Source organism: Bubalus bubalis, chromosome 3 (genome assembly GCF_019923935.1).
Source record: "Bubalus bubalis isolate 160015118507 breed Murrah chromosome 3, NDDB_SH_1, whole genome shotgun sequence".
Classification (NCBI taxonomy): domain Eukaryota; kingdom Metazoa; phylum Chordata; class Mammalia; order Artiodactyla; family Bovidae; genus Bubalus; species Bubalus bubalis.
In genome coordinates, this window is record NC_059159.1 from 125,368,689 (window position 1) to 125,392,487 (window position 23,799).

Sequence of the window (23,799 nt, forward strand, 5' to 3'; positions counted from 1 at the left end):
CTTATTTACAGTAGGCAAGACACAGAAGTAACCTAAATATCCACTGACAGATAAATGGGTAACAAAGATGTGGTACAGCCAGAAGGAAATGGCAGGACATACTTAAAGTGACGAAAGAGAAAACCCTACAACCCAGATTACTGTACCCAGCAAGGATCTCATTCAGATATGAAGGAGAATTCAAAAGCTTTACAGACAAGCAAAAGCTGAGAGAATTCAGCACCACCAAACCAGCTCTTCAACAAATGCTAAAGGATCTTCTCTAGACAGGAAACACAGAAAGGGTGTATAAACTCAAACCCAAAACAGCAAAGTAAATGGCAACGGGACCATACTTATCAATAATTACCTTAAATGTAAATGGGTTGAATGCCCCAACCAAAAGACAAAGACTGGCTGAATGGATACAAAAACAAGACCCCTATATATGCTGTCTACAAGAGACCCACCTCAAAACAGGGGACACATACAGACTGAAAGTGAAGGGCTGGAAAAAGATATTTCATGCAAATGGAGACAAAAAAAAGCAGGAGTAGCAATAATCATATCAGATAAAATAGACTTTAAAATAAAGGCTGTGAAAAGAGACAAAGAAAGACACTACATAATGATCAAAGAATCAATCCAAGAAGAATATATAACAATTATAAATATATATGCACCCAACATAGGAGTACTGCAATATATAAGGCAAATGCTAACAAGAATGAAAGGGGAAATTAACAATAACACAATAATAGTGGGAGACTTTAATACCCCACTCACACCTATGGATAGATCAACTAAACAGAAAATTAACAAGGAAACACAAACTTTAAATGACACAATGGACCAGCTAGACCTAATTGATATCTACAGGACATTTCACCCCAAAACAATGAATTTCACCTTTTTCTCAAGTACACATGGAACCTTCTCCAGGATACATCACATCCTGGGCCATAAATCTAGCCTTGGTAAATTCAAAAAAATTGAAATTATTCCAATCATCTTTTCTGACCACAATGCAATAATATTAGCTCTCAATTATAGGAAAAAAACTATTAAAAATTTCAACACATGGAGGCTAAACAACACACTTCTGAATAACCAACAAATCATAGAAGAAATTTTAAAAAAATCAAAATATGCATAGAAATGAATGAAAATGAAAACACAACAACCCAAAACCTATGGGACACTGTAAAAGCAGTGCTAAGGGGAAGGTTCATAGCAATACAGGCTTACCTCAAGAAACAAGAAAAAAGTCAAATAAATAACCTAGCTCTACATCTAAAGCAACTAGAAAAGGAAGAAATGAAGAACCCCAGGGTTAGTAGAAGGAAAGAAATCTTAAAAATTAGGGCAGAAATAAATGCAAAAGAAACAAAAGAGACCATAGCAAAAATCAATAAAGCTAAAATCTGGTTCTTTGAGAAGATAGATAAAATTGACAAACCATTAGCCAGACTCATCAAGAAACAAAGGAGAAGAATCAAATCAACAAAATTAGAAATGAAAATGGAGAAATCAGAACAGATAACACAGAAATACAAAGGATCATAAGAGACTACTATCAGCAACTATATGCCAATAAAATGGACAACTTGGAAGAAATGGACAAATTCTTAGAAAAGTACAACTTTCTAAAACTGAACCAGGAAGAAATAGAAAATCTTAACAGACCCATCACAAGCACGGAAGTTGAAACTGTAATCTGAAATACTCCAGCAAACAAAAGCCCAGGACCAGACGGCTTCACAGCTGAATTCTACCAAAAATTTAGAGAAGAGCTAACACCTATCCTACTCAAACTCTTCCAGAAAATTGCAGAGGAAGGTAAACTTCCAAACTCATTCTATGAGGCCAACATCATCCTAATACCAAAATCAGACAAAGATGCCACAAACAAAGAAAACTACAGGCCAATATCACTGATGAATATAGATGCAAAAATCCTTAACAAAATTCTAGCAAACAGAATCCAACAACATATTAAAAAGATCATACATCATGACCAAGTGGGCTTTATCCCAGGGATGCAAGGATTCTTCAATATCCACAAATCAATCAACATAATACACCGCCATACGATTATCTCAATAGATGCAGAGAAAGCCTAGGACAAAATTAAACATCCATTTATGATAAAAACCTTCCAGAAAGCAGGAATAGAAGGAACATACCTCAACATAATAAAAGCTATATATGACAAACCCACAGCAAACATTATCCTCAATGGTGAAAAATTGAAAGCATTTCCCCTAAAGTCAGGAACAAGACAAGGGTGCCCACTCTCACCACTGCTATTCAACATAGTTTTGGAAGTTTTGGCCACAGCAATCAGAGCAGAAAAAGAAATAAAAGGAATCTAGATTGGAAAAGAAGAAGTAAAACTCTCACTGTTTGCAGATGACATGATCCTATACATAGAAAACCCTAAAGACTCCACCAGAAAATTACTAGAGCTAATCAATGAATATAGTAAAGTTGCAGAAATCCTTTGCATTCCTATACACTAACAATGAGAAAACAGAAAGAGAAATTGAGGAAACAATTCCATTCACCATTGCAACGAAAAGAATAAAATACTTATGAATATATCTACCCAAAGAAACAAAAGACTTATATATAGAAAAGTATAAAACACTGATGAAAGAAATCAAAGAGGACACAAATAGATGGAGAAATATACCATGTTCATGGATTGGAAGAATCAATATAGTGAAAATGAGTATACTACCCAAAGCAATCTATAGATTCAATGCAATCCCTATCAAGCTGCCAATGGTATTTTTCACAGAATTAGAACAAATAATTTTACAATTTGTATGGAAATACAAAAAAACCTCGAATAGCCAAAGCAACCTTGAGAAAGAATGGAACTGGAGGAATCAACCTGCCTGACTTCAGGCTCTACTATAAAGCTACAGTCATCAAGACAGTATGGTACTGGCACAAAGACAGAAATATAGATCAATGGAACAAAATGGAAAGCCCAGAGATAAATCCACACACCTATGGACACATTATCTTTGACAAAGGAGGCAAGAATATACAATGGAGAAAAGACAATCTCTTTAACAAGTAGTGCTGGGAAAACTGGTCAACCACTTGTAAAAGAATGAAACCAGAACATTTTCTAACACCATACACAAAAATAAACTCAAAATGGATTAAAGATCTAAATGTAAGATCAGAAACTATAAAACTCCTAGAGGAAAACATAGGCAAAACACTCTCTGACATAAATCAAAGCAGGATCCTCTATGATCCACCTCCCAGTGTATTGGAAATAAAAGCAAAAAATAAACAAATGGGACCTAATTAAACTTAAAAGCTTCTGCACAATGAAGGAAACTATAAGCAAGGTGAAAAGACAGCCTTCAGAATGGGAGAAAATAATAGCAAACGAAGCAACTGACAAAGAATTAATCTCAAAAATATACAAGCAACTCCTGCAGCTCAATTCCAGAAAAATGACCCAATCAAAAATGGACCAAAGAACTAAACAGACAGTTCTCCAAAGAAGACATACAGATGGCTAACAAACACATGAAAAGATGCTCAACATCACTCATTATCAGAGAAATGCAAATCAAAACCACAATGAGGTACCATCTCACGCCGGTCAGGATGGCTGCTATCCAAAAATCTACAAGCAATAAAGGCTGGAGAAGGTGTGCAGAATAGGGCACCCTCTTAGACTGTTGGTGGGAATGCAAACTGGTACAGCCACTATGGAGAACAGTGTGGAGATTCCTTAAAAAACTGGAAATAGAACTGCCATATGACCCAGCAATCCCACTGCTGGGCATACACACCAAGGAAACCAGAACTGAAAGAGACATATATACCCCAATGTTCATCGCAGCTCTGTTTATAATAGCCAGGACATGGAAGCAACCTAGATGTCCATCAGCAGACGAATGGATAAGAAAGCTGTGGCACATATACACAATGGAGTATTACTCAGCCATTAAAAAGAATACATTTGAATCAGTTCTAATGAGGTGGATGAAACTGGAGCCTATTATACAGAGTGAAGTAAGCCAGAAAGAAAAACAGTATACAGTATACTAACACATATATATGGAATTTAGAAAGATGGTAATGATAATCCTGTATGCAAGACAGCAACAGAGACACAGATGTATAGAACAGTCTTTTGGACTGTGTGGAAGAAGGCAAGGGTGGGATGATCTGAGAGAATAGCATTGAAACATGTATATTATCATATATGAAATCGATCGCCAGTCCAGGTTCATTGCATGAGACAGGGTGCTCAGGGCTGGTGCACTGGGATGACCCAGAGGGATGGGATGGGGAGGGAGTTGGGAGGGGGGTTCAGGATGGGGAACACATGTAAACCCATGGCTGATTCATATCAATGTATGGCAAAAATCACTACAATATTGTAAAGTAATTAGCCTCCAACTAAAATAAATAAATTAAAAAAACCCTTCACTTTCAATTCTTACATCACAGTTTTAATAATATAAAAATCATGATGTGAATCAACATCAAAAAAAAAAAGATGTGGTACATATATACCATGTGTACCACATGGAACATTACTCAGCCCTAAAATGAATAAAATAATGCCATTTGCAGCAATATGGATGAACCTAGAGATTTCATACTAAAGTGAAATGTCAGACAAAGAAAAATACCATATGATATCACTTACATGTGGAATCTGAAATATGATACAAATGAACTTACTTACAAAACAGAAACAGACTCACAGACATAGAAAATAAACTTATGGTTACCCAAAGGGGAAGGGGGAAGGGATAAATTAGGAGTTTGGGATTAGCAAATACAAACTAGTATATATAAAACAGATAAATGACAAGCTCCTACTGTATAGCACAGGGAACTATATTCAATATCCTATAATAAACCACAATGGAAAAGAATATGAAAAAATGTATACATAACTGAATCTTTTGCTGTATACCAGAAACTAATACAACATTGTACATCAACTATACTTCAATAAAATAATAACAATAATAATAAATGAGGTAATATGTGTACATGCTTGGCCAACACTATGTGCAGGAACATTTCAGCTGCTCCTTCTCATCCCATTCTCATTTTGGTAACTCAAGGCTTTATTCTGAACATTAGCCATTGTTTGGGCTATGGGCAGTGATACTTTTGAACATAGGGAAGATTGGTCCAAATACCAAATGGCCCCAGACTGTTGTTCTTGGAGTTTTTGATCCATTTTTGATGGGTTTGTCTCCTTCCCAACTGTCAGGTCTAGGCTGTCACTTTCACTGTCATTAAATCCCTCTCCCCACTCTGAATCTGCTGCTTTTAAATTGCTATGGAAAGCAGGGATTGTTAAACATATGTGTAGAAAAAAAGTACACAGGTTTTGAGTGAGGGTCTAAAAGGCTCTCCTGCAAAGGAGGTGGACTGGGCTTAAATATAGCATCTAATGTCTACAGCAACTGCAGAGAAGCCTCCGGGCCTCCATTTCAGCATTCCCACATTCAGAAGAGCTGAGATTGTGGGACACTGACCTTTAAGAAGCTGCTGGTATCTTTGTCTGTCTCCTTTGCCAAATAGGGAGTTTTGGGGTGGGGTGGGGGGGTGGTGTCTGCTCTTCCCAGGGTCCCCAGTGCTGAGCACAGTGCCTGATGTATAAAGGGCATCCAATAACTGGTTGTAGAGTGACTGACTGAACACACTTTCAGTTGACTTGGTCACCTTGGTTTTCATTTTTTTTTTTGCCTCTAGTAGACCTCTAGTAGGTCTCAGGCCCTGTGGCCACCAAACAGCCCTGCCAGGTAATGATGGGCCGTCCTAAGCCCATGTTCTTCAGTCCCATGAACCACTCTGTTCTCATTAGCTGCAGACAGGTGGCCATGAGGTAATTTTAAAATCCAATTTCATCTTTTTATTAAGTTTCCTTTTGCCTTCTCACCTCCCTATGCAAGAAGGATATTTCCCTTTTACAGGCATTTCACAACCACAACAGCAATAAATCCTCACATCAGTAACGCAGTTCACAGTTGGGATGATGGTCATCCTTTGGTGACCTTGTATAAGCCTCTCAACCATCCAATGAGGCACATGAGGCAGAGGTCATCGCTTCCACTTTAGGAGTGAGGCAGCTGGGGACTGGAGTTGCACAGTGGCCTGTCTGAGGTCACACAGCTGGCAGAACTAAAACCAGAACCCAGGTCAGAATGCTCGAGAATTTAGAACAGACCACCAAGTAGAGAGAAGTGACAGGTCACGCTCATCCTTTGCTGGAGCCAAAGTGAACATTTTGCCAGAGGGCTATAAAGAGGCTTTGCATTTGTTGGACTCTGCTCTCTCATTGGTGGCAGGTCCAATCTCAAGAACATGCAGCAACATGCTGCAAAGTTTGCACTGCATGTGGCATTTGGATGGCAAAGACACGGCTGTCTCCATCTGGTTGCGCCTGGACCCTGACCCTGACACAGGCAGCAAGGCCCTGCATCTCTGCTCTAAGCAGCCTCTCCCTCCACCATACGCCAGAGTCTTGATCCAGTGTGAAGACACTGAGAAGACTCTCCTTGGGATCTTCCATGCCTGCCAGAAGAGCTCCTTCCTAAGCACGTAAGATGGAAAGTCCTGACCGAGAGGTCCATCTGAGGATCTGACACACGGAATAAATGCCAAACACAAGACTTCTGAGAAACACTTCAATGAATGAAGATGCCAGCAAAGACTCTAAGAGAAAGGCCCCTTTAAAATGCCCAACGTCTAAGAGGAAGAGGAAAGTGGGGATGAGAAGGTAAGACGATGTCCCGTGCTGTGGAAGGCAAGCAGCCTGGGGCTTTTGTTCAAGAGGGAGACAGCCACGCCGTCTGTTCCAAAATGGAAACCACACTGCTGGGAATGCCACTCGGAAAATAATCCCAGCACGGAGGGCAATCACAGCCACACCTTGGCTTAGGGTTTGGCTCAAATCAGAACAGGAGGTCTGTCTACATTTTGTACAAACAGGAGATGGTCAGGGCCCAGTGTGACGTCTTCCCGGGTCATTTTTATTGATTTATTTTTCCTATTGGATCAATAATCACTTACCGTGTGCCAGTTGTTTACAAGGCTTTGGGGATATGTGGGGATAAAATTCATCTTCTTCTCTAAATATTTATGTCTTTTAATTTGGAGCATTATTTTCCTTTTTCAAATGGGCCATTTCTGGACCTTAGATGGTAACATGTGAGGTATTATGAGTTTGAAGTAAAATGTATTAAATCAATTTGCTCTGTTTTTTCCATTTTTCTCTCGCTCCTCCTTAGATTTTCATATGAAAAACTCCTTGTTATCCTTAACTGAGACATAGGATGCTTAACACAATCTTGTAAAGTTTACCAGTTAGTAACCTTGCCAGCCCAATGGTGGTTCATTCCATCCTCAGAAACCTACATAAACAAAAAAATATTGCTGACATCTGTGGAGAGTTCACTGTATGTCAGGCATTATGCAAAGTGTTTTTGCTCATTTAATCTCTGCAACAACCCTATGAGACAGGTGTTATTATTATCCCCATGTGACAGATGAGAAAACTGAGATTCAGAAAGTGTCAACAAGCCCATATTCAGTTACTAAGCTGCAGACCAGTGGTCCAAGCCCAAGGAGACTGACTTTTGAGCGCTAAGTGCTAAACTCAAGAGACATCCCTGAAACGGCAGCCAGTAGCTTCTGCCTCCTCCCTTCTATTTTGAGAGATCGGGCGGTTCCCACTTTGCTCCTGAGCCTTCACAAGGAAACATCCTTGTATGACTGTGTTTTCCAGCCACTGCTCTCTCCTCACTCCTGGCCTCTTCTCAGTTCCTTCATCTCTTCTAAAACAGGGCACCAGGAGCTGAGCAGGACACCCTGGGTGGGGCCTCTCCAGCAGACGGCTGAGAGACCACCCACCCTGGTGTGGGTGTGTAGCCAGATGGCCACCTTGGCTCCCTGCCGGCTGTGCTCACACTGGTTACTCAGGGTAACCTTGAGGTCACCTGATACTCCAAGTATCTTTTGCTCTAAATGCACAGTACTCCTCAGCTGTGCCTCTACCACCTCAGACACAGGCAGCCCAATTTGTTCTAATATAACCTTCTATTGTATGTTAGTCACACAGTTGCGTCCAACTCTTTGTGACCCTATGGACTGTAGCCCACCAGCTTCCTCTGTCCATGGGATTCTCCAGGCAAGAATACTGGAGTGGATTGCCATTTCCTCCTCCAGGGGATCTTCCCAAACCAGGGATCGAACCCGGGTCTCCTGAGTTAGATTTAGCCTTCCTAGATTTAACCAAACATTCCAGCTTGGTAAGGTTCTTTGCACCCTGGATCTAGCTTCCAACATAGTTCATAACTTCTAAAATTCCTATAAGCATATTTTTATAATCATATCCAAGTTACTGAAAAAAGGTCAAAGAAAACAGAGGCCTGTGGCCCATCACTAGAGACAAGACCTAGAATAACCTCATTCTAAGAGGAGGAACTTATTGGGTTGACAATGACTCATGTGACTAGGCTCTCACTCTGTTGACTTCTCTCTTGACCCTAGGGTGCAGGAGCGGGAGCCAGGGCATCAAAATAAAAAGACATAGTTCCCGTGTTAGAACTCTTACATGTGCTCAGTTTAGACTATTGCGTGGAGGAAAGAGGATCTGATTGGGAATCAGGTGAACGGGGATGGAGTCTTGGCTCTGCCCTTGGACAAGCCCCTCCAACCTCTCTGGACCTCTAGTTCCTCATCTATAAAACAAGGGTAACAATAGTAGCTTCACTTGCTTACTGAAAAGCTTAAATGATAAAAGGTTGAAAAATGTACTTTGTCATCTATCACACACCAGACAATGAAAAGGATTTGGTGGTAAATACTGAAAGGTTGATGGTTTGTGCTAAGCCTGACACTCTGAGCCCGGCTTACAGGGCAGGAAGGGGTTTGAGGCGCCCCTGTCCCACCTTGGAATCCTGTGTCTCCCCCTGTGTGGTGCACACAGCGCTGCTCCATTAAACACGGCTGGGTTGAGGAGACTGAGAACTAGCTGGCAGCACAAAGGCAATGGTTAGACAGTGGGCTGCTGCTGCTGCTGCTGCTAAGTCGCTTCAGTTGTGTACGACTCTGTGCGACCCCAGAGATGGCAGCCCACCAGGCTCCCCCGTCCCTGGGATTCTCCAGGCAAGAACACTGGAGTGGGTTGCCATTTCCTTCTCCAATGCATGAAAGTGAAAAGTGAAAGGGAAGTCGCTCAGTTGTGTCTAACTCCTAACGACCCCATGGACTGCAGCCTACCAGGCTCCTCTGTCCATGGGATTTTCCAGGCAAGAGTACTGGAGTGGGGTGCCATTGCCTTCTCCAGACAGTGGGTTAGTGGATTAGTAAACTGAGGTTCCTGGTTTTTCCACAGCTGAACTGTTCTGAGCCCAGGGGTTTTAGCTCCCCGAAAAGAGCAATGAGAATAACACTTCTGCTTCCAACACGCCAGACTCTGGTCCTGTTGAAATGGATCAGGACCCTATGGTCCTTGCCCACTCCATGTCCCCTGCCTGCCTTTTGTCTGTGGAAAACTTTGGTCAAAGATTAAGTTTAATCAGAGAAATGAGACCAAGCAGAATCAAAGGAAAACAGTCAAAGAAGCCATATAATAATAATGTAGTTATGAAGCATAGTCAAGGACCTTTAGTTTCTTCTCAAGGGCTATAGATAATACTCTGAGCCATATCCTATGAGTTGTCTTATAGATACTGAAACCCCAGGTGGAGAAGTTAACTACAGGATGACCAGACTGTACCCACGACATAATTCTAAGAAATGGCCTCAAAGAAATGGAAACAAACAGACCTTGGAACTGAAGATTAATTGTACCCAATCAACCAAGACAACACAGGTCAGACCTCTGATGACCAATTTGATGATGACTGTCAGAGCTGACTATGCTGTTTCTGAATGTAGCCCCCTCCATCTGTCTATAAAAGAGCTTCCCCACTGACTGTCAGTGGTGGGGAGCTGGCCTTTGGACAGATATCCACCCTCCTGCCAAGTTGCCGCCATCTGAAATGAAGCAAACTTTCCCTTCCACCAACCTGGTATGTTTATTGGCTTCTAAGTAGCGAGCAGCCAGATCCCGCATCTTTCCATAACACTATGATGCTATTTAAGGATCAGGCAGTAAGAATGAATCCAAGAAGAAGCTTCATGAACCTCCCCAAAGACACAAAGGACACAACCAAAGTGTTACTTACACAACAGAACACTTTTGCTGCCATATTCTGGTCAAACTGGCCGAGGATGATCCGCACGTCATTGCCCTGTGGACAGAAGACACGGATATGGAGGTGAGCATGTGATCGGCACAGCCCAGGAGGCCACAGGCTGCAGGCCGAAGCGAATGGCTCGGAAGGGCCTCTCCTTCCCTGCTCTCCTCCAGCAAGAGCAGGCAAACACTGGGGGACACTGACACAGCGTCTGCTTTCCAACCTCACTCTACGCTTAGGTAAACTGAGGCCAGACGAGAGAAAGGAACTTCCGAGGTCCCCAGGGTAGTTGGCAGCAGAAAAAAGTTTCCAGTCAACACCCCACCCCTCAGTATGCTAGGCTTTTCCACCTTCCAGGAGTCCACAGAGCTACCCAGTTAAGGCATTTCAGAGTCTCTTCGAGTTCTGAGCTTTGTTCAAATCTCAGCTCCACTCGGGTGGCGTCAAGTGGCTCTTTTCCCCAACTTGGCCTCAATTTCCTCATCTGCAAGATGGGAATAACTTACTTACAGTGCTTACTTAGAGAGCTAAATGAAATTATCCTTATAAAGTGCTTAGCATAGTTACTGACAAAGAGGAAACCCACAGCTAGAATAAGTTTTTTATAACCTTCTCCCAACCCATGCTTCTCTTTTTATTTCAAAGGAAAATCTATATTCAAACGTTCTATAAATAGTTATTATCTTATTACCTCAATGGGCTTAATAGGTATATACTGTACCATAGGTTCTGTGCTGCATGCTAAGTCGCTTCAGTCATGTCCGATTCTTTGTGACCCCATTGACTGTACAGCCCACCAGGTTCCTCTGTCCATGGGATTCTCCAGGCAAGAATACTGGAGTGGATTGCATTTCTAGGGGATCTTCTCGACCTAGGGATCGAACCTGCATTTCTTATGTCTCCTGCGTTGGCAGGTGGGTTCTTTACTGCTAGGCCACCTGGGAAGCCCCACCATAGGTCCTTTGACTCATTTATTCATTCAACAAAGATTTACTGAGTGTCTTCCTGAAGTTATCTCCTGGGTCAGGGTAAGGGGTTCTCGGTTGCTTTCTAGGGGACGGGATCCAGGCTGGGCCCTGCCCCATGGAGAACAGGCAGAAGGAGGATATACAGGCAGCCTCCAGGAGACAGCCAGGCCTCAGCCCACACGCTTGCTCCCAATTGCAGTCCTACCCTCTGCACTGAGATTCAGCCCTGCAGGTGACGCTACCTTCCTGACATTTATCCCGTCCTTCCCAGCAGGCCGCAAGGCTCTTTGATGCATAAAGAAGAGAAACATCCCTTTAAACATCAGTTTTTAGCATCTTTCAAAATTGGAAAGTGCTGACTGGGAGGCCATTTTACTCATCATGTACTTTAGCAAAATAAAAAAGGCTTGGATTCTAAAATCATCCTTCGTTTGCAAGCAAGAATGGAAAGACGGAAAAAAAAAAAAAAACAACCTTGCTCTGAAAGGACTTTAAAAGATCTTTAACAGAGCCCAGTCGAAGGAAGGCAAGCCTTTGTCATCACCACGTCTGCAATGCTATAAAAAGTTCTAAGCTGCTTCCGTTCTGTGGCCTTGCTCCTGGGACACTTTAGGGTCTTTCTGCTTATTTGCTAAATTTTTTATAGAATCTCTTGCTGCTAACACTATTCACCTATCCATATCCATCCAACAAACATTTATGAAGCATCTACTTTGTGCCAAGCTCTGTGTTGCTAAACATGGTACAGTAGAAACAGCTTATTGGATTTTGGAGTCAGAGAGACCTTGGCTGACATCCCAGCTCCAGCACCTGACCCTGGGTCTTAATCTCCTGCAGCCTCGATTTTCTCATGTCTTGAAACAGGCGTAACACTCCTTAGCTGACCCAGTGGTTGTAGGATTCATGATTTAATGAACCCACCTCTGCCCCCTGGTGCTGGCTTCCGTGATGCTCCCTCCTGCCTCCTGGTCATTCCTGCTCAGATTCTCAATCAGGCCCTCATCCTTCTGCTCACCCCTAATGCTGGTGTTCCATACAGTTCTCCCCCTCATCACTCTCCCTGGGCAACCTCATTCATGACCCCAGCACAACTCCCCTCTGAAAGCTGTGGACTCCCAAATCTCTCTCCTGAGCCGCCTTTTCTCTAGCTGTCCCTTGGATACCTGGATTACATGTGGATTCTCCCAGGCACCTGAAGTTCAACGTGTCCCAAGTGAACTCACCATTATTCCCAAAATGCCTCTTTCCTCCTCCTGTACTGCCTATCTCTAGAATGGTGTTGCCAACCTCCTACTCCCTAAGATCAGAAACTTGGGAGCCACCTGAGGTTCTCTCCTCTCCTCACCCTAGCCATAACCAGGGCCTGTTGGTTGCCTCTGCTCACTAGCTCCTGAATGCCTCTGGTCTCTCCAGCCCCGTTGCTCTGGGTTGAGCCACCATCACTCTCTACTTGGTGAACCACTACAGCCTCCCAGCTGGATCTCTCTGCCTTTAGTCCTGCTCCATCTATCCAGTCTCCACAGAGCAGACAAGGGAATCATTCCAAAATTCAAATCTGATTGTGTAAAATCTTTCCATGTCTTAGACCTTGACAAATCAAGGTCTGAGCACCTTAGAACATCTCAGATTCTTTACCAACTCACTCCTGCTCATTTCAATAATCACATTTCTTGCCATACCTCCACATCCCAGAGAATGAACCACCTGAAGTTCTCTTAGATTGTCTGCCATACCCTCATCCATTCATTCACTCACTCATTCATCCACTTTCTCACTTGTCCTCTCTTTCTTTATACAAGTTCATGCATCCAGAATGCCATTCCCTCCCACCCCACTCGTTCTGCTCTCCCTTCCTGCCTTAGCTCAGGAGCCCCTACTCGGAGAAACCATCCCTGTCCCACTTTCTCCTCTGTGAAGTTCTCTCCTGGGACCCAAGGGATCACGGATCTACTTAACTCCTTCCTAGAGATGCAAAAGGCTTTCCCAAATCCAGCACAGCACCCCAAAGCCAGCACTCTCACCTTGGTGCCTCCTGACCATTAGAGGGCCCTGGAGAAAGAGCCTATCCAGGGCTAGGTTGCACTTGATGCAGGAAGATATTCACACCCACTCTGATTCTAGATGGTGAGTAAAGGGCAAGGTGCTGCAAAATCTAGGAGAAAAGAGGACAAGCCAGAAATTGGTGCAGGTGGAGCCTGGATCAAGTGTCGGGAGAGGACAATGGGAAACGTGACTGGAGTGATACTTGGGGGGTGTCTTGAGAAGCATAAAGAGTTGAAGGTGCTCTCAAAATGGGATATGTGTACTCCCAGGGCAGAGGAGTTCTCCTGAGAGTGTAAAAACTGCAGATATACCTGGTTGTTCTTTCTGGAGTAGCAGTTTGTTGGAAGACTCAGGGGTGAAGGGGAAGATTCAGGGGTGAAGGGAAAGATTTTGGATTGGGGGAATCTTAAAAATTTTAACACACCCACACTATCACAAAAGTTCCAGAATCACACTTTTCAATGTTGTATAACTTGTATGGTTTGCTTAAAATCCAGAGAAAGGAAAGAGCTTTGTTGGCAGAGGACCCGCTTCTGGCCATGGCCACCCACCTCCCTGCCAGGGGTATAAAGGCACTCTTCTCTATAGATGAAAGGGCTTAGGGGGCAGTTGAAGGATTGCCACAGGGTAGGGGAGGACAGCCATGTCTGAGGATGAGCGTGCAGAACAGTGCTGTGACGTTAGAGACCCTGGAAATGGCAGAGGGCAGGGTCTCAGAAGTCCCCGCCATGGACTTTTGCTTGGCTCTGCAGGGGGCTGTCTGGAGTGAACATAGATGTCCTGAGATCAGACAAATGACAGCTTCTTCTTAGAGGGCTAGCTCTACGGTCATGGATGGTAGCGGAGACCTGTGTTTACACCCTCAACAGGCCACACTCACAGGCGAGTGCACACATGGAAGGAACAGCCATGGGCTGGGAGGCCCCAGAAGGTGTACTCAGTCCAATCCTTGGGTGGATTTCCTTTCCTTTTTCTTGGCTCCTCTCATCTGTTGTCTAGAAAGAAGCCCTTTGTCTCTGGGGCCCTTAAAGGGAGCTAAAATCTCACACAAAAATAACACTTAAGAAGCATGACTCAATTCAAAGCACTAGTGTATAACCCTCACAAATGACAGCTCCTGAACTCTTTCTAGCTGTTGCCTTAGGAGGTAGGTGCTATTATTATGCCCATGCTGGACAGTCTCATGTGCAAACTGAGCCCCAGAGCCTTAAGTGCACAGCCTAGGCAGAGCATATGCTGGTGGTCCTATGGCACCCCCTCCTTGGGGCTGGAGCACCAACCCAGTTGCAGTGAGGGTGGGCTGCCACCAGGTCCCTCCCTTTCCTGGAGAACTTCCCTCAGCCAAGGGGAGCTTCCAGGCCCTGGAAGGTCATGTTGCACCTCACCCTCTGTAGCAGCCAGTGACTGACTCACACGGTAGGAAACTCCAGCCCCCTTGTTGAAAGGTGGGACCAGCTCTGTGGTGCAGATTGCGCGCCAGAGAGCCAGCAGGGCTGGGTTAAACCAGTCACCAGCCAGACATTCTGACCTAGCTCCCCTCTTGCCCTACCCCACGTCTCTCCCCTTCTCCTGAGCACACTCTTGATAAATCTCTTTCACAAGGGTCTCAGACTCTGTTTTTAGGGAGTTCAACCTAAGACATCAGGTCACAGGGATAAGAAGTGGTGGCTTTGGCCTCGACCCAAGGTGAGTTTGGCCCCAGAGCCCAAGCATTTGACCACTAATCCCTATATATTCCCTCCCGAGCTGAGAAGGCCAACCCCCCAGGGCCTGGGCTGCTGGGGCTCCACACCCAGTCTGCTGCAATGACAAAAGTACCTTGGATTTTGAAGTGGAAGGACTTGAGGGGCAAATGCAATCCTGAGACATTAAAATAGCTGATGTGCATGTAAAAGAGCAGGAAAGAAGAAAGCCGCCCATCTTGCTTCCCCGTGACAGCAGTGTGGGGGTTCTGCTAGAAGGTCAAGGTTGACCCTGACACTGACCTGTGAGTTATCTGATGTCTCCTGACACCTGAGCATCTGTCTAAGCCCACGTTTAATAGCTTCCTGGCTTTCTACAGATTACTCTACCCACTAGGTAGCTGAAAAATCAAAAGATGCCATCTTCAATGTTGTAGAAAGGGGTGCCGTGCAATGAGCACAAGGTGGCTGAGCGATTAGAGGCCCGCCATGATGTGGGCTGGGAGGCGGCCTGGCCTGAGACAGTGGGCGCACTGGTGAAAGGGTCAGAAGCCCAGGCCTGCTCCTGCCCCCTCACTTTGGTCTCGAGACCTGGGGTAAGCCTGAGAGGGTTTGCCTAGATGCTTTCCAAAGTTCCCCCTGGCTCTGACAGACTGATTCCACACCCAGAATGAGTATTCTCTTTCATTTAGCTAAAATTAGTTTTTCTTAGACTATTTTTCCTTCCCCAAAAGCAGAGAATCAGAAGCCATATTCTCTTAAGGATAGGAGTGAAAGAGGGAACAGCCCCAGCAGCCCTGGTGAAGCATGGCACTTCTTTAAAGTTTATCATTTTATCTTGAAAATTCATGTATATTTAGCATTCCGATAATGTATCTCTGTTCATCTGAAGATAAAAATGCTTTTCTTCCCATGTCTCTGAGAAAAGCTGGCCTGCTGGGAAGATGCACCACATTTATTCTGTAGCTTCAAGTCCCCTTGGGGTACTTGTATGAACCTCAAGTTCAGGCAGTCAGGCTGGGCTTCTGGCCTGTGGGGTAGAGAGTAATTCCCACTAGGACTTTCCCATGGAGCAAAGTGGGGAACAGTCCTCCTCAAGACCTGTCTTTGTGGCCTTCCTGTAATAGCTTCCCAAAGATGTCCATGTTCAAATCCCTGAAAGCTGGGGACATGCTATGACACGGCAAGGGGGAGTTAATGTTGCAGATGGAATGAAGGTTGCCAGTCATCTGATTTATAAAACAGGGAGATTTCCCTGGAGTCTGAATCCTGAATGATGGGTTGGTGGCTGCTCCTGAAATTGATAGGGACAACGTAAAGGGACAAAGGAGGCAATTAAATAGTTAATCCCACTAAAGGATCATAAATAAAGAAAAAAGTATGGGAGATCTTGTAAGTGACTGATTCATCAAGAGAGCAGTCTTGCTTAACAACGAATGCAACAGAATCATGAGACGTGCCCCCAGACAATAAAACAAGGGTGACATAAGACCCACATCCTGCCCAGTGAGGTAGGTAAGTTAATGACTTCTAGGACATGATCCTCTGTACACATTAAAAACAAAAATATAGGGAAAAGATGGTCTTAAATCGAAACCTGAGATGATTTACCATATTTTAGTATATTTTACCACCTTCCTGCTCATTTTCATAGCTCCACGACAGTCCTAGTTCGACTATGCAGGGACAAGAAAACTCCCCTACCCAACATGGAGAAAGAACTGATGGTGGAAGCTTGACGTCTACTCAAGTACGAGGAAGAAGGTGGCCTTCTCCACCTCCTCACTTTCCCTTTGATTATAAAACCAGAGCCCAGTAAGTTCTCAGTGCCTTACTCCCTTGCCTGCCCAGCTGTGTCTCTCACAGCACCCTATACTAAAAACTCTTCCCTTACCTGTCACTCTGCCTCTGATTGAATTCTTTCTGCACCAAGACAGAAGAACCCTATGCTGTACTATGTCCTGGAATGCGTTCTGTGGCTTCAAAATGAACAGAGGGTACATCTGGAGCCTGGTGTTCTCCCTGACACAGTCCTGTGCTTCAGCGCAGGCACCATGGAAATACTCAGGGCCCTGCGAGGGGTGGCCTCCTAGCCCAGCCTGGTGACCACTTACATTAAACATTCCTGATCAAAAAACAGGTCCATCCAGAGTGAGCTTAAAGCCCTTGGGTCTTCATCTCACAGAGATGGTTTTATTTCCTGCCTTTCTTTTATACAAACTTTGATATATATGTGCTAAATCAGCCTGATTAATCCCATTATTCAGTTCCTCTACGTTCTTGCTTATTTTTGAATGGCTGATCTGTCCAAGACTGAGAGAAAAATGTTGTGGCTCCCAATACTACTGTGTTTGCGTCACTTCTTCTTGGTATTTTAACAGGCCATTCTTTATATATTTCAGTGAGATATAATTTAGAGCAATACTGGTCCATGAGTATGCTATTCTCAGGGTGAATTGTACCTTTATCTATAGAAAACCACTTAATCCTGGTCAATGCCTGTACCTTGAATACTCTGTATTCTAATGTGAACATCGGATCCTTGCTTCAGTTTGGTTTGCTTGATATACCTTTGCTTGACCTTTTACCTTTGACCTTTCTGTGTCACTGTGTTGTAAATATAACTATAGCTAGTTCTTTAAAACACAACCTGAAAGTCTTTGCCTCTTTATAGGGAGTTTGACCTATTTGAATTTCTGGAGTTTGACCTATTTGAATTTCTGGTCAGAATGATTATATTTGATTCTCAGTATTAGTTTATGTTTTCTGGTTTTCATGTTTGCTTTGTTTTCTGATATGTGGACTAGATTTTCTTTGCTTTTATCTTCTGTGTTTCAGGAGCTTTGGGTTCTGCTTATGTTATAGTATTAACATATTTGCTATTAAGTTATTCAAAGCCCTTTAAACTTATATTTTTCTAATTATGAAAATCATAAGCAAAATAGTCTCTTTTGAGCCCCACTTCTAATTAAGATCAGGACTTTTTTTTTACTCACATTTTGGCCTCTGTTAATGGAATTTGGGTTTTTATATCTCAATTACTGTTAATTCAGTATTTATTTGCAATATATGTATATTCATGTTTGCTTTCAAAATGAACTTCTGCATCTGCATGTACTTTTATAACAACTACTTAGTTCTTTCTACGGTTTCCATGATCCCTGCTCACCTGCTTCTGTCATGACCTCAGCTATAAAGTTAGCTGTTGTTCAAGGCAGGCTGACATAGGACTTCAAGGGTTAACTTCAAGGGCACCTGGCTAGTAATACAGCATGTGAACCTCACATGTGGGAAAATGTCTCCTAGCTGCTCCGTCGTTTCTGGGATTGAATGCTGCAGGGGAGTCGAGGTAGACTGGTTTTGCACCTTTGTGGGCAATTTTTTTTTTTTTTTTCTGGCCTAGGTACTTGTAGATTTTCCCTTTTGTGTTTGTATTTCAAAACTTTTAACAAAATGTGTCTGGGTATGACTCTCTTTTCACCAATTCTGTAGAATTGGTGAATGTAGAAAGGCCAGCTAGTCTGCACATATAGTCTATGTATTTCCTTACGAAACTGTTGACTTTGTAGTTATAAAATGGTTCAATATTGGCAGTTTTGTATGGTCCCATCTAGGAGTTCTCTCTTGAATCCTCTTAAGTTTGTTGCTTATTTTTTTAATAAATATCTTGAGAATAGTTTTAGATTTATGGAAAAATCACAAAGAAAGTATAGAGAATTTCTATATGTCTCTCACCCAGTTTCCCCTATTATTAACATCTTACTTTAATATAGTACATTTGTTACAATTAATAAATCAATATCCATTCATAATTAACTAAAGCTCATACTTTATTCAGATACTCTTAGTTGTTGTTTTTTTTTTCTTCTCTAGTGTCCTTTTTCTCCTCCTGGATCCCATTCAGGATACCACATTATATATTGTTGTCATGTCTCTGTAGGCTCATTTTGGCTTAAGCATTCCTTAGTTTTGAAGACAGAAAAAGTTTTGAGGAGTACTGGTCAGGTATTTTGCAGGATGGCTTTCAACCAGAATTCACTTCTCAGTTAGACTGGGTTTATAGGTTTGGGGGATCATATCAAAGGTATATACTATCAACAGGACTTACCATGTAAATGCTGACCTTGGTCACTTGGCCAAGGTAGCATTGGTCAGGTTCTTCCACTCTTAAGTTACTCTTCTTTTCCCCCTTTTCATCCTGTGCTCTTTGGAAGGAAGACACTTAACAAGTGGGTACTTCTGCTCCATTTCCTTGGGCCTGAAATATCTACACAAATTATTTGGAATTCTTTGGCACAGAAGATTTGTATATTCTCTCCCATTTACCTACTCAGTCATGGGCTTTTGTTTTATACTCTGGGTTATAATCCAATACTACTTTTACTGTATTGCTCAAATGTTTCAGTTCTGGCCATTGGGAGCTCTTTCAGTGGCTACTTCATTTAGTGGTGAACAATTCTGACACCGCTCCCCCTCCAAATCAGTGTGTGTTGTTGATGTGGTTTGAGCACGTCCTCAACTTTCTGGCACTACAGGATGCTCCAGGATCATTTGGTATGTTTCCTATCCCAGTCCCAGGTCAGCCATTTCTCCAAGGATCCCCAGTTCCTTTCCATGGAGAATGGAAGATCTGGGTGGTAGCTGAACTTACTGATACTCGGGTGCCTATTTTGTTTTAGATTTTGGTTCTGTTTCATTTGTCCCAGTTTTCCCTCAGCATCTATCTTCTCCAGTGTCCATAACTTATCTTTCCTCTCATTAGATTGATCTCTTTGACCATTTCCTCTGAATTTTGGGAAAGTATTTCAAGTTTGTCCTGCATATTATTGATTTTTATTTTTTGTGGCATTAACTCTGCTCTCTACTACCGCCAAAGCAGATTTTAATTTTGCTAGTCACTATTTCAGAGAAGGCAATGGCACCCCACTCCAGTATTCTTGCCTGGAAAGTCCCATGGACGGAGGAGCCTGGTGGGCTGCTGTCTATGGGGCTGCACAGAGTCGGACACGACTGAAGCGACTTAGCAGCAGCAGTCACTATTTAGTTTTCTTCCTTGTCCGCTGTACTTCCTTCTCTATCTTATCCCACCAGATATTTGCTTCTTCTCTGAGCTCTCCAGAAGTTACTTTTATCTGAGTGTTTTATCCTTGTGTTCTGTTGGCTTTGTCTGTCCAGATTTGTATTTGGTTTATGCCCACTCAGCAAATTTGTCGAGCAAATTAGGTTTGATTCCAGGTGGTGGAGAATAAAACAGTGATCCAGACATACAGAAACTGCTGCTTCCTAGAGCTATCATCCTAGTACGAAGAGACAGACAGCAAACAACTGGGAAAAATGAACAGGAGGTCATATATTGTTATGGGGTGATCTGCATCTCCCAAAGATATGTTGAAGTCTTAACCCCTGATACCTCAGAACGTGACCTCATCTGAAAACAGCATCATTGTATTAATAGATGAAATCAGTTAAGGTAAGGTGATAATGGAGCAGGGCAGGCTCTTAATCCTCCAAGACTAGTTTCCTAAGAAGAAAAATATGTGAAGGGAAAGAGGGGAAATGTCAGTTTAGGCAAAGGAGTTACATAGCTGCAAGTCAAGGAATCCCAAGGATTGCCAGTTGACACTAGAAGCTTTGAGAAAGGTACGGAAGAGTCCCTGAGCCTGCTATAGAGCATGGGCTTGCCAACATCTTGACCCTGGCCTTCTGTCCTTAAGATGTAAGAGAATAAACTTCTGTTGTTTTAAGCCACCTAGTTTATGGTGCTTTGTTATGGCAGCCCCAGGAAACTGATACAGATATCCATCAGTGAAATGGAGGAAATTAACAGAAAGGGGGAGTGGGAGTGTGAGGGGCCGGGATTTAAATTTTAAATAAAGCCTCTGGGAAAGGGGGACAACTGAGAAAAGACTAGAGGAAGGTTTGAGAAGTAGCTACGCAGGTGGTGAGGGAAGAGCACTCCATGTTGAGGGGAGCCTTTGCCAAGAGACTGAGCGTGCTGTCCTTGGCTCTGTCTCCCGGGCTTATGTGATGCTGGAACCCTCTCTCAGAACCGCAGCTGTGCGGGGTGGTGGGGGAGCTGGACCATGGTGTTGCCCAGATCCGAGTTTGAATTCCAACGCACCACTTTCCAGCTGGGTGACTAGGGATGAGGTCCTTAACCTTGTTGAGCCTCAAGTTCCCTATTTGTGAAATGAGGATACAAAAATCCCCTCTGGCCCAGGGCTCTGGGGAGGACTGAATGGGCAGGTGAAGCCAAGAGCTCTAGCCCTTGCTCAGGGCTCTGGAAAGGCCAGCTGCTATTTCCATCAGCATTCAGATCACTCTTGCTTCTGGTGGCGTTGGCTGGCTGGTGAGCAGAGCACCAAGCTCTAGCCCCAGTTCCTTGCAGACTTTCAACGAGTGCGTCTGCTCCACACACAAGGACTCTTTAAATTTTAAAGCCCACAGAATTCCGCCGGGTCTCCCAGGTGCAGGAAGCTATTTCCAGTGCCCACCCTGGGGAGACACTGCATGTGGCCGGAGAATGTCAGCGCAGCACCAGGGTCCCAATCACCCCAGGTGGTCCCTGCAGAGCAGGCACTCCTCCCCTCTGGATGCTCTGGGCCCCACACAACCCGAGTCCACCCTCAGATCACATGGCCTGTGGGGAAAGAGCTGGGCACACACCCAGGCTACCAGCAGGCCCTTCCTTACTACCGTTTCCTCATCGGCAGAGGCTTCCGGGGCTGAAATATCATGTGCACATGTGGTGTCTGCTCCTGGGCAGGTGACAAACAACTGGTGCTCTGCTCCCTTGTCCCCATCTCTGTGTCTCAGTCTCCCCGTGTGTGAACTGAGGGCTTCATAAGCTCTAAACGGCCACCTGCTCTGATCAGTATAATCTGGGATCACGCCAAGAGAGAAGGGACATGTCAGCAGTTGGCATCTGAGGCCGCAGGCTACTTTCAGTGTGGGCATGGGGAATGGAAGAGTAGGGTGACAGCGCTAACTAACGTCTGTACCTACATACAACCCCCAGAAGCTCCCCGCTGCCTGGCACAAAAGACCAAACTTCTTAGTTCAACATTCAAGGCTCATGGAAACTGGCTCCAAACTCTATTTCCAGCCTTGGCATCTTTTCTGTGCCCCCATCCCGATACTCCAGCTTCCTGGAATTCCTGCTGATCCCAAGTACAGAGCATGGCCGCCCTGCCTCTGATTTTTACCCTGCGGGTCTCCACCCTGTCCATCCTCCATGGCTGTCCCTTCTCTGCAGCCGTGTCTGAATCCTCTCCTGGGTGGGATGAGTCACTTTCTCCCTTTGTTCCCCAGCCCCTCTGTTCCTGGCTTCCCTGGGAGGTATCTGCCTTCAGACACCTGAGGACATAGGCAAGCCTGATAATGGCTGTGAACCCAGGAGAGGGTCTGGCACAAACATGGCGTTTGAGAGAGTTTGGGAAATGAATTGCAGATGACAGCTGGGGACTACTTACAACTGCAAACATCTAGTTGACCCTTCTGTTCCTGGAGTGAGTGTCACTGGAGGGGGTCAGGAGCCTGAGCTTTCAGTTCCAACCACATTACTTCCTTGCTGTGGGTTTGGGCAAGAGAGGTTCTGACTGTGAGCCTCTTCACAACAGGAAGGAAGCTCCCTGAAGGCAGGGGCCAGGTCTGAGTCTTTAGTGTTCCCACTAGCCTGTCCTTGAGTGGGTGCCAGTGATATCTGTTGTGCCCTGCTTGCCTCTCAGGCTCTGCTGAGAGATACGAAATCACCCAGCAATTCCACATGGCCATGCATCTGGCAAGCAGGCCTCTGGCCAGTGCTGGACAACAAGCAAGGGACAGCCAGCTCCTGGGAGCTTTTCCTCACATCTCAAATGCCAAGGACAAAATGAAACAGCCTGAATTCAAGACTCTTTCAAAGTCAGGGATTTGGGGGAACCCCACGAACATGCCATCAGTCTGGCCTCCAGGCCCTGGCCAGCTGCACGTACCTTAAGCTTTTTGACACTGGTGCAGGGATCATTGGAGAAGCTCTCGGTGTCTGAAATCTCGATGTCCTCACCATACAGAACCCCAGTCAGGTCGTTTCTCACCTGCCAGCAAAGAGAGAGCAGAGGGTGGGTGTGCCGGCAGTCATAGGAAGGGCCACTTCACATGGGTCTGGGAAGTGGCTCAAATGGGTGAGGTGATTTTCTCCATCGATATGAAAAAGGAGTAGGTTTTATCTTCATTAAAAACTAGATTGTCCCCTGGGACCTTGGAGATTCCCCTCCCCTGAGGACACACAAGCAGAAGGAGGCCAGACAGGAATTTCCTGGAAGAATTAAGACAAGCATCCAAGTCACTGGACTTTCATGCTGGTGTTTCATATCATCTCCAAATCAGATTAGGCAAATACATCACACTGTCTCCAAATTAGACTATTCAAATACTTCCCTATTTATATTTTTCATTATTTCTTTGCAATATGACTTCATTTCTAGGGTGAGGAAATAGCTGAGATATTCAGATAGACAAAGCAAAAACAGAGGAGAGCGTGGGGGGTGCGGGACCAGCCTATGATGTTAAACATATCAATGCATCTCTGACACACAGAATAACTAACACCTATGTGCTTAGAGCAGACAGCTGCAAGCTCCAGTGTCATACGAACTAGCCAGTGTGTGAAGCAGTCTGTGCGGAAGGATACTAGGGAGTGGTGGGGCCTGGCAACAGTGTGGCGAACTAACGCTTCACCTAAAGACAGCACTTGCCGCTCAACTCCAAACGTGCTATGCCAGAATGTTGGTCCCGAATCACCAGACCTTCTGATTTGGAAGGGAGAAATAAGAAATCCATATTTTTATTTATTTTTTGGCCACACTGCACAGCATGCAGGATCTTAGTTCCCCAACAAGG

General features: G+C 44.2%; 1 protein-coding gene across 2 annotated transcripts in view; it reads right to left on the bottom strand.

Moving 5' to 3' along the window:
• GABBR2 (gamma-aminobutyric acid type B receptor subunit 2) overlaps positions 1 to 23,799 on the bottom strand; it is a 373,771-nt gene that overhangs the window by 159,738 nt on the left and 190,234 nt on the right. For both annotated transcript variants that reach the window (XM_006063438.4, XM_044940074.2), the window contains exons 4-5: positions 22,893 to 22,994; positions 10,215 to 10,280 (exon numbers count right to left, since the gene is read on the bottom strand). In XM_006063438.4, coding sequence (XP_006063500.2) covers positions 10,215 to 10,280; positions 22,893 to 22,994 — 168 coding nt within the window. The remainder of the gene's footprint in view (positions 1 to 10,214; positions 10,281 to 22,892; positions 22,995 to 23,799) is intronic.